Source organism: Chaetura pelagica, unplaced genomic scaffold (assembly GCF_000747805.2).
Source record: "Chaetura pelagica isolate M959 unplaced genomic scaffold, ChaPel_1.0 scaffold382, whole genome shotgun sequence".
NCBI classification, from domain to species: domain Eukaryota; kingdom Metazoa; phylum Chordata; class Aves; order Apodiformes; family Apodidae; genus Chaetura; species Chaetura pelagica.
Window position 1 is genome coordinate 61694 of NW_009952478.1, and position 17577 is coordinate 79270.

Consider the following 17577-nt stretch of genomic DNA (forward strand, 5'->3'; position numbering starts at 1 on the left):
TCAGCAGATACATCCCCCTACCCCCTTTTTTTTTTTTTTTCCCCTCCCTCTTTGCTGAGAGTTCAAGCTGGGGCATTTTTTTCTTGTTGCTGTTTTCTTCTTTAGTTTTGATCACTTTAACTCCAGATTTGATCCAATATCACTACATTTGAGCCCACAGGCCCAGCATTATTTTACAGTATATACTAACTATATTATCAAAACCACAAGCACTGTTTTGTTTTTAAAACCACTTCAGTTCAATGAGCATCTATAACAATTGTAGAAAAGTAAACATGGATCCATGATTTCTTACTACATATTCTAAATACATGTAAGATTTTTGGAAAACAAAATTCTGCTACTGTTGATGAATGGGACTTTCTTACCACTTCCAAAATAAAAACAAAGTTTCCCTATCTTTCAGTGGCCATCCAAGACAAAATATATTCAGATGCCTTGGCCAAGTGACAGTGATTCTTTACATTATTCAGCATACCTTGTGAAGTGAATTTCTGCATCGTATCGCAAGGGGATTGATAAGCTGACCTGGTTGTCCAGTTCTTGCTCCTCCTTACTTTCACTGTTAAGCAAAACACATTTAAGTTGGGTGTTACAATCTTACTTTATACAAATAAGGTATTAATGCCCAACTTGCTTTCATAGGATTATATACTTCACCTCAACGCGTGAAAACTTAGAAATGCTACATTCTGAAGATTTTTCAGGTTAAAATCAAAACTGATATCAAAGGACACCTATGGAAGAGGCAAGAAACAAACAGTAAATGAGTTGATGGCACAATGTCCAAAGGACTTCTCAATAGCAACATAATTATTCGTATGTGCAACAATCTAGAATTTCCTGCTATATCTGAATTCTCCAATGATTTCTATGAAATATTTTGGTAATTTCTAGTATTCCAGAGTTGCTTTCTTCTCGCTTTCCCTTACAAATCGCCATTGTTACATAAACATGAGCTATTTTTAAATTGTGTATAATGAACTCCAGGATCCAACAAAAGGTGTTCAGGGATTGCTTCAAGTACATGCTTTTAAACACTAGAACTAACGCAAGCTTTTTATTCACCCTTTTCTTCCATTTGTTCCAACTGGTCTTCTTTGACCAATGCCATAAAAAATGCAGAAAAAAAACTTTAAATATGTAATTAATATGAATGTGTCGGTTTTTAAAAATGTTGATCCCCACACCCCAGAATGTAATGTTTCTGTTCTTTCTATCAAGTTTCTTAATGGCTCCACTCGATTGTGTTAGAGGCTGGAAGGCTATTTCTGTTCTGCCCTTGAGGAGTAACATATTAAGTTTCATAAAACTATGGATATTGTGAGATTTATGGTATGGATGAGAAAAAGGATATACAATCTATCCTAGGACTGTGAGGGTCACCAATCCCAGAGTAATGCTATTTTACTGGAGAGATGAGATTCAGAGAACAGGAGAAGCTACCCCAAGCTCAGGCAGCAGGAGGGATTTGATGGGAATTGTTCTCAGTTCCCAGGAGGCTACTCACAATGCTCTCTGCATCTGCCCTCAGCCTACAGTAGCATTTGAAAGCCATAGGCAAGGGCAAATGTACTTCAAGAATCTTTTTTTCCTCAAATTCGTGAGTCAGAAAACTTTAGCCCTTATTTTGCTTCTTTTAATGGCTCTGAAACCTGAAGAAAGTTAACTGTTGCCAAATCTGAGAAATCCTCACCAACAGTAAATGCAGATTTAGGGGAAAAAAAGAACAAAGCTTTTGTGTATCATTCAAGGTTATTTAAATATGCTAGCTGTACCTGTTGTCCTGTTCTGAAAACAGGATAGCTTATTTGGCAAATGACTGTACTTTGTGCTGTTCCTGTCTGACATGAAACTTCAGTTCCATCACTCTGCAAAGGAAACAGACAGAAAAGTCATCTTAATATCAGGTTTTGATAAAGCATAGAGGAAGTCCTGTCTGTATCTTCAAAAGGACATGTACTACACTAAGGACTAGTACAAATAGGTGTTATGGCAGTAATGTCTAGAGATGCAGCAGATGGGTGAGGCATAGGCAGGACTAGGAGAGAGACAGGAGAAAGGTGGGACAAAGACCAGACATTAGATCTTGTCATGAATTTTGTGTTGGGCTTGGAAGAAAGAATACAGGCTAGAAAGTACAGGTCACCTCCAGCATGAACTCCTACAGTGCTTTTTTACAGAATTTTAACACAACTTTTGCAGACATATTTACAGAATTTGAGCGCTAGTTATGCATGCTCTATTGTAGAATTTTTGTAGAAATACCTTCAATACCTAAGAGTTTATTTACTACTTTGCAGAATATTTAGCATGGCAATGACCTACATTAAAGACAAACTCATAGACCATACCCAGTTATCATCACTTTAAAAAGAATTCATTAAATGTACTATTTCATGTTAAAAAGCATCCCTAGCAGACATTTACCATTCATGAATTATGCTGTAAAAAAACCCAAACCAAAACACAAGACAAAAACAAAAAACAACTGCCATACATTCTCAGCTTATGTTTTTTTTTCCTGCTTTGAAGCAGGCACATTTTTGGTCAAAGGCTTCACTTTCAGGCTGAAATACTGCTAAGCAAATGGGATTTTAAAGCAAAAGAAAATCCCAGCTCCAGTGTGGTCTTTTGGCATGAGAGGCATGAGCAATTTTGCTGCACAACAGGATGGGGAGGTAGAGGGGCACCCTCAGTGTTGTGTGGAGTGCTTCTGCCAGTTCATTGTTCAGGAGAATGCTGCTCTTGGGCAGTGATGAATGCTCCTATCCCTCCTCTCTCTTCAGTGTAGGGATTGGTCTGAATTTCACCCCTAGGATTATCACGCACCTCTCCAGTAGCATCCTGACCACATAAGCCAAGCACTGAAATCTGGATTTCATCCTTCACTAATTGTTTGGGTACAACAGCTGAGAATATATATTTACTGCATCCCCAAAATAGTATGTATCATTCCTTTATTTTCCTTTTTCTAAGAAGAAAAACATTAGAAGAGGGCCTTCTGGCATGGCAATAATTTCAATCTGATTAACTGTCTAGCTGGAACATATGGCCTTGGCAGGAACACTATTTCTAGATCCAAGGTCTGTGCTTTAAGGCCACATTGTTGATGCTGAATGCTTGATTTTTCAAATTCACATTCCCGGTGGCACAGCAACAGTATTCAGGCATGTTGTTGGGAGTGAAGCAGAAGATGTGGGTGCCAAGGCCTAAAGCGAGGAAAAGATGACTGAAATACTGAGCTGAGGTCAAACTCGACAGGTTGCCAACTTTTATGCTGAGTTGACAGTGTCTGTCCTTGACCTAAATAAACTGATATGCCAAAGGGAATAATTCTGAAATAAAATAAAATAAACTGGGAGAGAGATTTGCACACACATTCTTTCCTGGGATAGGCACTACTAGAAAGAAAAAAAAAAATTTTCTCCGAGAACCTCAAAGATCAGTGGCAGTAACAGGAACAGTGAGGTTGGGTATCACGTACCGGTAAAGATGATGAAGCAAAAAACAAGTTGTCTGAAAATGTAGCCTGAATTCTGGTGTTATATGCATTTTCCTTTCTATTTTTCAATTTTACATGGAACGTTAGTCTTCTGTTTTTGCTGCTGACAACAAACTGCTGTTTGCTGTTGGAAAATAAAAGTCCATTGTTGTAAACAGAGGTACTAGAACAGCTGTGGATCATGAAAATGTGTTTCCTGTAGCCAACAACAAATGACAAGCACAGCAAGACATTTCCTACATTCTATGCACTTAAATGCTCTGTTTTCTAAACCCTTTGACGTAAGAAACTCCATGATGGTATTTCTTAAAGCCAAATAGAACTAGTGTCTTTTCAAAGTGCAAGACCTTGATTATGCATGTTCAAAGTCACTTTGCTGAATTTTCAAGGCCCTGGTGAGAGGTTGGGCACAGGGTGGGGGGCAAACTTGGCTGGAAGCTGCAGGAAGAGGCAGCCTTCTCTCTCCACATACTGTACATATATGCATAAGGACTTGGAAAATGTGCTGCCTGACTGGATAACTTCAGCTCCACAGTGGCACAGCCTGCTGCAGGACCCTCACTGCTCCCCATAGGAGGGGCCAAGATGGCTGCTGCAGCTGCTACTGCTCTCCAGTGTGGTCCCTTTCCCAACAGAAACCAGCCAGACGCTATTCTTCTGAATGCTCACCGTGTCCTCATCCCTAAGGTACCAAAACTTGGGTTTGTCTATGCTAGCGAGAGCTCTACTTGTACATGTGTTCCTATCATACCTTTTTTTTCCTTGATTAGTTAAGACAGAGAAGCTATTGCTTTCTTTATCACTGCTGTTTCTAAATAGATGTTGAACTTAAAAGGCGTTCTCATCTAGAAATTCGTCCAAAGCCTACAGACAAACCAACTGCTTGAAAACTTAACTCATGACCCCAACAATTTCAGTGTTTCAACCCTTACCCATCATCTGCCTTCCGCTGAACATTCAGAACAAGATCACAGATACATATTTCATCTTCACCACAGTCTTTAATAAATGGAATCTACAAAATTAAAAACATGTCCTGAATGATAGGAGTCAACTTTAAAATTGTCTACAGAGTACAAATACCTTTGAGGTGAAGCAGGTTTCCAAGCAAGAAAAATCCCTCTTGAGGGCATGAAAAACTCTGGTACATGAACAAGTTAACACTGGGTAATGTGTTACCACATGTCTACTAACCCATGAGAACTGTGCAGGCAGCTTATTGTTAACTCACAAAAAATGTGATATAATCAAAGAGGTTCCATCTCTCTTTTATGTACTCTTTCATTGTAGGATAAACTAACCTAAATAGTTCCTCTTTGCCATCAACTAGAAGTTCACATCCACAGTGACATGGCTCAACCAACACTCTTCTTATGCCATGGTGGCTGATTTGTGTGTGTGAGCAAGCCTTTGCAGCACAAAGGTATAAAAGGAACCAGGAGACACACATCCAGGTGCCTGCTTTCAGCCCAGTGACTTAACTAGAACACTAGTTTTCACTTCCATGTACCTCTTTGGTGTTTGTGGTGCCCATACATTATGGACGTGTGTATAGCCATGCATTTCATCAGAGAGGGCAGTGATAGGACAAGGGGTAATGGTTTTAAACTGAAAGAGGAGAGATTTAGGTTAGACATCAGGAAGAAATTCTTCACCATGAGGGTAGTAAGGCACTGAAATAGGTTGTTCAGGGAGGTTGTTGATGCCCCCTCCCCTGGAGGTGTTTAAGGCCAGGTTGGATGAGGCTTGTGCAGCCTGGTCTAGTGTGAGGTGTCCCTGCTCACAGCAGGGAGGTTGGAACCTGATGATCTTTAAGGTCCCTTCCAACATTAACCTTTCTATGATTCTATGATTTTTTATAGTAAGTCTGCATACTTACACTATAGGCCACAGATGTAGGAGAATATATATCAAGGACAGGGCTGGACCCAGGATTTGCAAGGCCAATGTCAATGCGCAAACTTAGTGAATTCACTGCATCAGAAGGTTCCTGTAATACATTTTTCAGATAATAGCTGTCAGCACAGCAAACAGGGTAAAATTGGTAATTCTGTTGCACATTGATAATGTATAGTAAAATCATACTTGCTTTAAACAAGAAGTAGTAACAGTACAAAACTTTTTTTGTTGTTGTTTCTTGATAGAAATAATTTTGAGAGATTGCCTGGTGTGGGCTCCTCTTGCTAAACAGCTTTCAGTGCCACTTCCATAATAAAACTCATCCTCCTAGGATTCCTGAAGACTCAGTTAATCACAGTCACTTTAGGGCTAGGCAACATGCAGATTCTCTGCAACTGCAGAAGCTGGTCCTCAAAAGCCACCATCAGGTGACTTTCATTCACACCTGGCTGCAGAAGTCAAATTCCTATTCCACTCTGAGAGTGGAATCACAGAGAGCAGCTGGGCCTGAGCAACACCAAAACACAATACACCTCATGTGTCCCTTGTTTCTTAGTACTGGATGAATACTTTTCAAGCCCTATGGCTCCATGATGCCACTAAATGTCATCAACAAGTCAAGGATATTTGCAATGCAATCGAAGCAGAAATCGAAGTGGTCTACCTGACCTAGGATCATGCAGGGGGAGAAAGGCAGCTCTCATGGCTGTGTTTGGTCTTTGGTTCTAGAGAAAAACCAAGACTTCTTTATTTATTTCTGAGGTGTACCCCTGGCATGCACCAGAATGTTAGTTTGTGAGAAAACATTTGCATGAATGTCTTTAGTTCTTGAAGTATTGACTGAGAGGGAAATTAAAATCTAATGAAACTATGGACTATGTTCTCTGTGCTGTTTCAGAGCTGAATTACATAATTAAGAACTGCCTCTTGTATTTGAAAAAGCTGTGCTGAATTTGACAGTTATTCATTTCCTTGAAATCAGAATCTTATAAGTATTTATCAGTTGTAGGGGATTTGAGAAATGTGTACCATTGACTACACCATACATGAAACTCATCTTACAGACATACGCTTCATCAACATCTTCCTTGTATAATTTTTGCCATTTAAGACTGCTTGCAATTGCACTTACCTGTACGCTGAAGACATCCTGAGCACAGGTCTCCTCATGACGTATCACAAGATCCCTCTGCATGTACCTTTCATTATTGTCTTTGAACAATCCTCTAGAAGTCACTCTAAAGGCCTGGAGATCTGCATCTAATGTTGCATTGTACTTTATAGCTACAAGAAGAATAACAGTACATTTTTTGCTGAGTATGACTGCCCATGATCTCATTACTACGCTCAACATCATAGAGTGACCAGGCTTTCCAAACCACAATAAATACTTTACTTTTTTCGTAGCTTGCTAAACATAGAGCAGTTTCCAACTGAAAATATTTTCTCTTGTGTTTTCCTAAGCAGTCAAACAGGTTTAAAATCTGACGTAAGTTCTCATCCACAGAGAGCACATTAAATGGTAATCAATCCAGCCTCCACTGCACATGTCTGAGCCTGCAGCTCAGGCAAGAAGCCAGTCTGCACAGCCAGGATTACACTAGATAAAAGGGCCTTGCAACAATATCCCTGAACTCTGAGGAGATTATAAAGAATCTGCATCTTCTCTTCAATCACATTATAATTTCTGTCCTTTTCAAATTATGACTAATACACTCTGGAAGTTTGCTGTTATTTTATATCTTTTGAGCTATAAAATAGCTGAGTTCCTAAAGGCACTATACATAGCATTGAAGGAGTCCAACTGGTGTTATCCATGATGCTTAACTAAAGAGCTTCATGAGAGGTTCAGAAATATTTGGTGTTCTCTTGCCCTCTGAAAGAAGGTTCTCCCCACTGCTGTCTGCTCTGAGCCTATGGATTATTTTTTTATTATTATTTTATTTTTTTTCTGAAGGCAGAAGAAAAGTCTGCAGCTTGCTGTTGAAACCAATAGGTTGAAAAAAATTAGCTTCTCACTACTGACATTTTCTGGGGTTTGTTGAACAGCAAGGATACACTGTTAGTTCTCCACTTTTCAAAGATTTTGGAGCCAGTGATAAAAGTAGGTCCTAAAAAGACTTTCTCAAGCACTTCATTTTTTACCGATTTTGCCTTTCTTGACATTCAATCTAATATATCTTTAGAATTTCCACTTCTCATTTGAATAATGGACTTTTGAAGAATTAATATAAGACAAGTCATTGAAATACACTTACCCACTTGATTATTTCTCTTCGCAGGTCTAAATGTAGCCTGAAAACATATTTTGACAGTTATTTCTGTGTTTTTGTTCAGCAGACTTATTTTCTCAGGTTTAAATGCGGCAATTATGGACACATTTGCAATGCTTTGTGACCTGAAAAATAGTTTTAAAAGGTTACATGTGATTTTCAGCAGCACTGGATAATGTAGAAGCTGCTGTCTATTACTATCTATAAATGCAATGTTGATTTACTTGGTTCCTACTGTAAACATTTTTAATGGCACTAGTAAAATTCTTTTTCTTGGCATATAAGTGAAATTGTTGGTACAGTAGTTTTCAGTAATGACAATAAATAATTTATCATGTCAAATTAATGGATAATTAATGTCTTTATCCCAATGCTGTAAACCTTCCCTTCAGATAACAGAGAACAAAGCCCTTTCCCTGTTTTCCTAGTAAGTAGCGTTCCTCTGCTCTATTAGGGAAGTTATTAAGGTCCTCTGGAAAGGCAAAGAAAGGTAATTCTTCGTTTTAATTAATATTCTTATTTTTCAAAAAAACAACTTTCATGTAATTAATCATGATTTTGAAGAACAGTTTCAAAGGAACCCTGCATGTAAAAACAAACACTTTAATAAAAAGTGAAACTCATTAATCAGACCAAATGCCAGAGTGAAAAAAAAATAATTAGCATCTTCATTAATCTAAATAAATGCTGGTACTACAGGAGCATAATTTTCTTTAATGCAATTCTCACCAGCAGATGCAGCAGTTCTGCTGTGGGCCAAAGGTCCAAACTGACCATTCTTTTTTAATAATCATGTTTCATAATGAAATAAGTAGTGATTCAGTGATGTTTCTCTTCTTACAATGGGGAGCTTCAGGCAAGAAGACAGGCGATAGATAGGAAAGCAAGCTGCATTTTAATTTACTTCCTTAACTAGTGGAAAATACACAATACTTAGGGAGGCAGACAATTTGGGTTCTGTGAATCCTTTCTTCTTTACTTTGTGGAAGTACTCAGATTGCTCTAGCAAAGGCTACATGACAGGAAAGATGGGTTTCTAGCAAGAAATAGATGCCATCTCCCTCTCACTGCTCTCTGTCCTTACCTGCAGGAAAACTCTCTCCCCCAGATCAGACTGCCAGCCAGGAAAAGTCACACAGGTTGTGTGGGAAGTGGTTTAATCCACCTCAGGCTCAGCTATCAAAAGTATATTGCAGCGATTGCAGTACAATCTGTTGTTACAAACACATTCAAGCAAGCCCCACTTCCTGCTGCTGCCCCTTCCCTCTGGACCATGTGCCTGCACAGCAGCAGCAGGCAGGGGTGTCTCCTGGCCCTCCCCATCCCTGTCTAGGTCCCTCCTGGCAGCTCCCACTGCCCAACTTTCTCCCCCAAGCGCTGGGTCTGTCCCACATGCTGCCTTGGCTTTCAATGGTTTGATGATGTACACTTCAAAGCTTTAGCATAATGCTGTTTTCCAGCTGCCTATGATAGCAGCAGTGAAGCAGGAAGTGTGTTAGCTCTGAACACGTGGAATGAAAGAGCTTTTTGGCTTGCTTGTTTTTCTGATTAATTAACTAACTGTTCAACTTGCATCTGAATCATTAAGTGCTTCCTTCCTGAAAGAGTTTACCAACCATAGCAGAACCACATTTCCATCAGCACCAACTGATACATCAGCAATGTCATCGTCATCTAAGTCTCTATGGCCATCTACTGATCTTCCAAAGAACTGGAGCCGTTGTCCAAAAGCAGAATCTGATCCTAAAATTTTCTAGGAAAGAGAGTTTGGTTACTGAGTTTGTCACAAGAGTGCTTATGTCTGTAGATACCCTAAGCAGTGGGTTTCACTGACACTCCCTGTATACATAATCCAAAGTTTTTTTAAAAATGCTTTTGTGGATGTTTTCTCAGATACTTTTAAGCACTTTTTCCTGCTCTGTTGGAGCAGACAATGGACTAGATTTTTCTGTCTTGGGAGCGTATCAACTAACTGACTGTTGTATGCCAGCTAGTACTTACTTGAAACTTTTTCCATCTCACATTGAGCAACTCAAATAATAGGAAGCTTAACAGCACTTTTAACAAATACTTTCTGCAACCATAAAGTGCATGGAAAGTGACATTAAAATTTCCATTCTATTACCATATAGGATATGCAAAGACTCTTGAAAGTCTTTTCTGTTAATGCTATATATTTATCATTTACAGACCTGAAGCGTATCTAATCTTCATCACTGTACATCAACCCTAAAATACTGATCAATGGGCATTAAAAATGCATAGGAAATTAGCTGACTTTACACACAGGCAACAAAAATTTCAAGAGTCTCAGATGGAGCATCTTTGAAGTCCTTTTCCTCTATATGCTTCAGTTATAAGCACCACAACCAGGCTATGCTGACAGCTGAAGTACGGAGAGGCACAAAACTTGAAGTAAGCCATGAGCATAAGAGTACTCCTTTACAAGGATGAAACCATAGCCAGTTTCAAGACAGAAAATCTTTCTGTTTCCTCTAGCAGATCTAAAGGCGAGAAGTATGGTATTATGCAACAAAGTTAATTACCTGAGAGTATTTGGTACGTATAGTCTTTTGAAATCCATTGTAAATGTAAATTGCTCCAGAGTTTTGGTTTTCCAGTGGTGCACCTATCACAACATCATTAAAGCCATCCAAATCAATGTCTGCAAGAGTTGCAATTGCTGATCCAAAGCGAGCATTTTCTGATCCCTGGGGGCCCTCCAAGAGTTCTTGTTGATCCAAAATTCCCTTTAAAAAAGGAAAAAAGAAAAAAAAAGCAAAAACACAGCTATCATTGCACCAGATTAGACATAGGAGCAGTATCTTTGTGCATTCCCAGTACATTCCCTTGGAGTGCTCAACCCTGAATTCCGTCCCCATTGTATTGCCCTTTCAGTTTGCATTATGTCTCAGAGTCTTGGCAAGCATTACACAGCAAAAATTAAATCATACTATGCAAAGCTCTAACAGCAAATATAACCATATGTATGAAGCTTAAATGCTCTCACTGTCCTCATCTGACTGTTCCGAAAGTTTCACAATACATTGAAAAATACAGTTTCCAGTTTTGGATTACCAGTTTTTATGCAGAGCGAATGGAAATTATGTAACTGGACATAATTCTTTGAAACAGAAATGGAATTTCCTAACTAAACTAATGCAAAAAACATGTGTGCAACTGCTAAACTCCTGACCTCTCCAGTGCCAATGAAGAAAGAAAGGTTGGAGATCTTTCAGCTAAATGATAACATTTACACTCACTTAAATTCAATTCTGGCAAGTATTAGTCTCATCTTTAACCTTAGTTACTATGCTGTGTTTAAAATTTTAGAAATACCGGCCAAGTTATCTATTAAAATGACTAGAAGTTATTTGCGCAACATGGAAAGTTGCACAAAGCCAGGTTCTTTAAAAAAAATTTAATAAATTCTATCATTATTCTTTATTTTTACATAATTTTAAACCTAACATTTGACAAAGACTAAATGTTATTATAAGGATAGTCTTCCAATTTTTCAGTTTTCAAAACATGAAAAAAAATTCCTTCATTTTTCATTTCTTCTGCATTTCACGTCTAATTCCACATTCACAAAGACCAATGTCAGCTGCCAGCAGTACAACTTCCAGCACCTCCACCTACCTTGAAACTGCCTTAGGGTGCAGTTCCCTGCTGCTCTAGGATGATGTGACTGTGCCCTGCTGCTGAGAAGGAAATTCTTTCCTTTCTATTTATTAGAATGCAATTTAAAGCCTTTTTCTATTTTCTCTGATGGAAGACAGTTATTAATTTACTTTGCATATCCAGACATCCAATGATTGATGAATAGATTGTTCAAAAGTGCCAGAGGCTTCAAGACTACTAATGCAGACATTTTGAAAACACCTACTACAGTTCTGAATAAAAAACCCACAGTCATCAGACAAATACTATAGCTTCACTGAACAAAGGAGACAACAATACCAACCACCCAGCGTGAAAGTATAGAACAATGCAGAAAACTGGCAGAAAACAATTTATTAGAACTGTTTTGGGAATACTGTTAGGTGTTGAACAGATCTGTCAAAATCAAATGGCAAAAAATTAATCAGCAAAAGCCTTGAGCTACATTTTTCAGAGAAATGGTCAACCTTGTGTTGTAGTTGTGTACAGTGACGAGCACAGTGCCTGAAAGCAGGACCAGGGAGCCACCTAGCAGTCCCCTGATCTAATTGTGCTTAGCTATTAACTTGCTTATTTACTCCATTTTGCTCTGTTCCAGCTGGCTTATTCCCAGATTACATGCACAAGCAGTTCTGGGGAAGTTTGCAGCTGTTCCTGAAAAGCAGAATGGGCAAGATTGCACTGGCAGGGCCTCCATCCACAGCCTTCTAACCAGGAAGGCTAGCACCATATACCCCAGCCCTTATGCCATACCCTGGAAAATCACATGCTTCATTTCTTTTACAAAATCACCACTTACAGTATGTCTAAAACTTTGAAAAAGATGCACTAAATAATTACTTAGAGGTTCTGAAAAGATCCAGGGCCAAAAGCTTTTTAGCATGCATATGGCCAGCCTGCTTTGAAAGAAGCTACCCCTAAGCAATGCCAGCTTGAGCGAGCCTGCTGCACCAGCTGGCAGTGGGGAAAGGGATGGCTCTTCTAATCGCTCTCTGATTTAACAGACATTGCTTTAAGATTTAAGACACTGCCACTAAATACTATTGCAGTTTGTACTGATTTTTACTTGGTAGAACTGTTGAGGGAAAAACAGTAAATCCCTCCAGCTGCAAACTGAGTATCAGCACTTATTATGGATGGAAACACAGGAAGCTGACTTCAGCTTTGCTGCAGTGGCATTCTTACCTTTGTGATGGAAAACATGTGTACCCTTCCTTCTTCTTTCTTCAGGTCATTCATAAACATTGGTGCCCCCACAAGCAGGACATCTGTCACAGAATCCCTGTTAACATCCACCGAACACACCACACTGCCGAAGTAAGAGCCAATCTGAAAACATTAGTAAAAGCTATGTTTTTAGGTGGATTTTGTAAAGACTAATGTTTTAGCACTTGACTCAGGAAACATACACCCAAAATACTCCAATAATAATTAAATGAAACTGCTCATTGGAATTAAACCACTATATAACATTATCCAGTGTTTAATGAATCATATCCTTATCATGTGTCCACTGTTTCTGTCCAGTAGCTGCTGCTATGGCTTTACCACTTGGCAGTAAGAATTGTGCTGGCTTTGACTGGGATAGAGTAGGTTTTCTTCATAGTTGCTGGTATGGGGTGATGCTTCGGATTTGTGCTGAAAACAGTGTTGATAACATGGAGATGTTTTAGCTGTTGATGAGCAGTGTTTACACAGAGTCAAGTTTTCTGCTTCTCTCACACCATCCCACCAGTGAGCAGTGTGGGGGAGCACAAGAAGTTGGGGAGGGACACAACTGGGACAGCTGACCCCAATTGACCAGGGGGTATCCCAGACCATATGACATCATGCTCATCATGTAAAGCTGGAGGATGAAGGAAGGGGAGGGTGGGGGTGTTGGCATGATGAGGTTTGATGGGGTTTGTCTTCCCAAGTAACCAGGACATGTGATAGAGCCCTGCTGTCCTGAAGATGGCTGAACACCTGCCAGCCAGTGGGAAGTAGTGAATTAATTCCTTTTTTTGTTTGCTTTGGTTTTTAAGTACATGGATTTTGCTTTACCTATTAAACTATCTTTACCTTGTCCCACAAGTTTTCTTACTTCTACGTTTCTGATTCTCTGCCCTTCTGATTGGGGGTAGATGGGAGTAGCTGTATGGGGCTTAGTTGCTGGCTGGGGTTAAACCATGACAGAATGCAGAGAATAGGCTATGCTTTTAGTATAAAACTCTGCACATAACACTACCCAATCTCTGATTTACTTTCAGATTTGTTTTACAAACAAACAAAACTAAAGCCATCTAAACTCTGCTCTCTTCCAAATGGAGAAAAGAGAACAAGCATTCAAGTCTGTCTTTTAATGTCATCTACTTCACAACTTCTCAGGCAGAGTGGAGCTCGCTGAGTCTCTCCCATTAAGAACTGCTGACAGAATGGGACATTAAGAAACTTTGCATATTATCTTTTACCACTAATTGGATGACTTCCTAAAATATCCTTTAACATTTAGAGTTAACCTAATTGAAATTGTCTAGAGAAAACTTTAAGTGAATTCTAAACGCATTGCAATTTACTGCTGTTTCAATAAAAACAGACGCTTGCAAAATCTGTGTTCATGACCAAAATATACTTGCCTGCTCGCCTCTCTGGGACTGCACAATTGCAATATTACCATTGCTGTCAACATCATAAACCACTACTCTGCCAGTGTAGTTGGATCTAGGTGCACCAGCAACAAAATAGATGGAGCTCTGAGTTGACAGAACAGCAACAGAATAACCTGGGAAAAGAAGCCCACATTTAACACATGTGAGAGACCATTTACTACACATCATCAGCTGGTTATTTGTGAAGGCATGGAGGATGAGTCAATCTGGTACCTTAGTCACAGAGAATGATGCTTCCAGATGGGAAGTTAAGCTGTCACATATGCATAAAATTTACAATAGTCTTCTGGAGACAACAATGACACAGAGATCAAGCTGAAGCAGGTTAGCAGAGTAGCATGGACAATAGTTTTAGCCTATTCAGTAAGACATAGACCACAAAAATGTGATGCTTGTGAAGGAAATGGGGAAACGAGCATTAAGAGTAACCTTGGAATGAAGAAATAAAAAGAAGTGTGAGATGAACGTTTGAGCCAGCCTTCAAACCGGGAAGGAATACCTAGCTTCTGGAAAGCCTGTAGTGCATTTTCCCACGGCTCACTAAACCACAGCCCAGTGTATTGGCTGAGTATAACAAGCTACATTATTAGCTTGCCTGCTGAAGGGTTTAGGTTGATTGAACTTCTTTGAACATTTTAATCCTCATTCCCATTATTCTAATGTTATTTGCTTTCAGGAAACATCTTTTAATACCTGCAAGTACTTTAAACATGTATGAGCACTATAAATCTAGCATTATTACATATTTTACATTTCTGTGGTTTAATTACAGCAAATTTGTTTTAACAGAAGAAAATAAAATAATCCTTTGTAAAGACTATAGTTTAAACTGAATAACAAAATCCCAGTGATTGGGCAGAATATGCAGATCTTTAGCAAGCTTCAGGAGAATGTGAGGAGCATGGTCTAAAAGGATAATGCTTTGGTCCATACATATACCAGTCTAATTCAGATTTGTGTTCAGTCACTTTTTTTCTAGGGAGAGAACATTACTGGAGACCTAAAGTTCAAGCAACAACGAAACAAGATTTTATTCTGCAAGTTAAGGTCACACGTTCCTAATTAAAACAGCATAGAGCCGTTTGAAGTGACAGAGTGCAGTGCAGAACAGAGGCCAATCTAGCAGGGTGTGATGTGCTAACAGCCCATTAGCTTGGGCTCCCTGAAGCTGATGAGAACAAGCTGTATGGAGGGCTCTTAGTGGGGAGAGAAGGAGGTGGAAAGGAAGTGAAAAGACAGAAAAGGCAACAACATTTTTTGCTCCAAAAAGACTAAGGCCAATACTCTATAAAGTGCCTTGTGGAAAAGGGATGAAGGGAAATTATCTGACCTTTTAAGAATCATTCTACAGAAGGGAATGTTAAAAAGTCTGAAGAGGCTGCACATGCTAAAGAGCTACTGCTCATTAGCTTAGGTTTAGATTTAAACATTCATTGTGTTGGATGCAATTAATGCTAAGCCACTGGGAAAATAACATGTTAGTTGCAAAAATAGCCTCTCATTAAATAACTTCAATAAAGAAGTCATTTGTACTTAATGTAGTAGTATTATTCCAGTATGAATTACCAGAGAAGGCATGTTGCACGTTTGCAGAAAACATTTCAATGAACTGAGAAGACAAAATGTGTGACTTTATAGGGTCACAAAAGCACATGCTAGAAAATACATGTGGCTTGTAAGTAAGACCTCTGCACCAATACTCCTAAGACTACAAAGTAAACTGGAAAAGGCCACGAGAAGAGTGTGTACAGATGAAATCAAAACAAGTCAGTCACCTTTTCATTCACATGTAATTGGGGAAGTATGTACAAATATAAAAGCAGAAGGTACCCATAATTATCAGTATGATACACTAAGCCGCCTTTTCAAATCCCATAACTTCTTACATCTGTGTGACAAAGTCTGATTATTTTTTTTTCAGCTTAGCCCATTGCTATGAGAAGAGTTTTTAAAACACAAAAGATTTCATTCAATGAACTTCTGACAAGTAAATAAAATCTTTTTGGATACAAAACTATTTTAATATTGTTAAATAAGTTATTTAAAGGAGTCTGGCTAGGGCAGAATTTCCAAGTTCTTTAGTACCTTAAATAATGGTTTGATACATTTCCAGATTTTTATTTTAGCCCCTTACCTAAATAAGAGCTGTGATTTCTGTCCTGTAGAATTTTCTCAAACACATGGCTTGGAAAGGTGGTGACTCTGTCTGAAGACTCCTGAACTACTGTTCCACTCCAGTCATAGGCCCCAACAGCACCCAGTAGCAGAACATCCTTTAAAATAAAAAATCAACATCTTGGAATTAACTTTTTTTCAGAAAAAGCATGAGTGAAGCTGACATTACCGTACACAATTTCCTACATCACTGTGTTTAAGGCAGAGATGATGTGAAGTCTAATGACTGCAAGCAGTTGACTGCAGCTGCTTGTAGTTACCACTTACATGCAGCACTTTACTGCGCTGTTAGGAGGGATTATCACCTCTCTATCAGAAGAAGAAAAGTGACTGCTTTAGCCAGGGCACTGAAACTCAAGATAAAATGAGTTTACTTAAACACTGTTATAATTTCTAAGCCTGTCCACTCTGGGGCAGGGCTTGCCAAGTCTATGCTTTTATGCATTCAGGATCCTGAGAAGACTGCGGATTGGACAAATAAAACCGTAAAAAAAGGCTAAAGTTCCCTTTTTTGCCAAAAAAAATGCCAGTGACAGCACGAAAAAAGCTGATAGAAAAAGATGGAAAATGTCATTCTTTAAGTGTATTTAAGGAGTTGTCTTGAAAGAACAGTTACATCTAAAATCCAAATTTAAATGTTTTATTATACAGAGTACTTAACACAGAAATACTTAATCTTAGACTTGTACACATAGAACAAACTTTATTTCGATTATTCATGTTATTGAAGTCCTTCACTAAGCTGAGATACTGTTACAGAAAATGGCAGTAATACTAGCATGTGTAATTTTCCTGAAGAAAACTCCAAATATTTCTTAATTTTTATCATTTCCTAGCATCAACTGCTTGGTAAATGAAAACTTAAATTTGTGCAAATACACAGGACTTTTAAATTCTTTTATCATTCATTCATTTTTAAGGCCTATGAGAAGAAACAGCCCTCTTGTATTTTCAGTTGAAAGACACTTGAACCACAGAGGATCTATTTGGTCAAGATAGTCTTAAAAATTGATTTGCAAGAAAAAAAGTATTTAATATTCTTTCCAATTTATAAGTGAAATATGCTTTAAACAAACATTGATTGTAAGTGTTACACCAAGACTTCAGACTTGATTTATTTACATATTGATGACTGCCTAGAAATATATCAGCTTTACAATACAGTTTCAATTCTCAATTACTCAACTACATAATATTAACTTGGAGCAACTAAATTTTTCATTCTATGTGAACTCAGAAATCACTGAAATAATTGGATTAATATATTTCAAAGATCATTAAATGTAAATTATTATTCAAAGAAAAAAGATCATGTTCTGGTTGATCCAGGATTAAGCAAATTTATTTTTTTTTCTTCTCTCTCTTTTAACTCTCTTTTAAGCTGAACACTTGCTGAAAGTAGCAGCAAGTTTTC

At 38.4% G+C, this 17577-nt stretch overlaps 1 protein-coding gene across 1 annotated transcript in view; it reads right to left on the reverse strand.

The window, feature by feature from the left end:
• Window positions 1–17577, reverse strand: part of ITGA2 (integrin, alpha 2 (CD49B, alpha 2 subunit of VLA-2 receptor)) — a 53164-nt gene that overhangs the window by 10765 nt on the left and 24822 nt on the right. The window contains exons 11-23 of the mRNA XM_010008618.1: window positions 16123–16261; window positions 13956–14101; window positions 12526–12669; window positions 10224–10427; window positions 9294–9430; window positions 7663–7802; window positions 6537–6688; window positions 5385–5495; window positions 4438–4520; window positions 3488–3629; window positions 1779–1871; window positions 661–737; window positions 479–562 (exon numbers count right to left, since the gene is read on the reverse strand). Of these exons, the coding sequence (XP_010006920.1) occupies window positions 479–562; window positions 661–737; window positions 1779–1871; window positions 3488–3629; window positions 4438–4520; window positions 5385–5495; window positions 6537–6688; window positions 7663–7802; window positions 9294–9430; window positions 10224–10427; window positions 12526–12669; window positions 13956–14101; window positions 16123–16261 (1652 nt within the window). The remainder of the gene's footprint in view (window positions 1–478; window positions 563–660; window positions 738–1778; window positions 1872–3487; window positions 3630–4437; window positions 4521–5384; window positions 5496–6536; window positions 6689–7662; window positions 7803–9293; window positions 9431–10223; window positions 10428–12525; window positions 12670–13955; window positions 14102–16122; window positions 16262–17577) is intronic.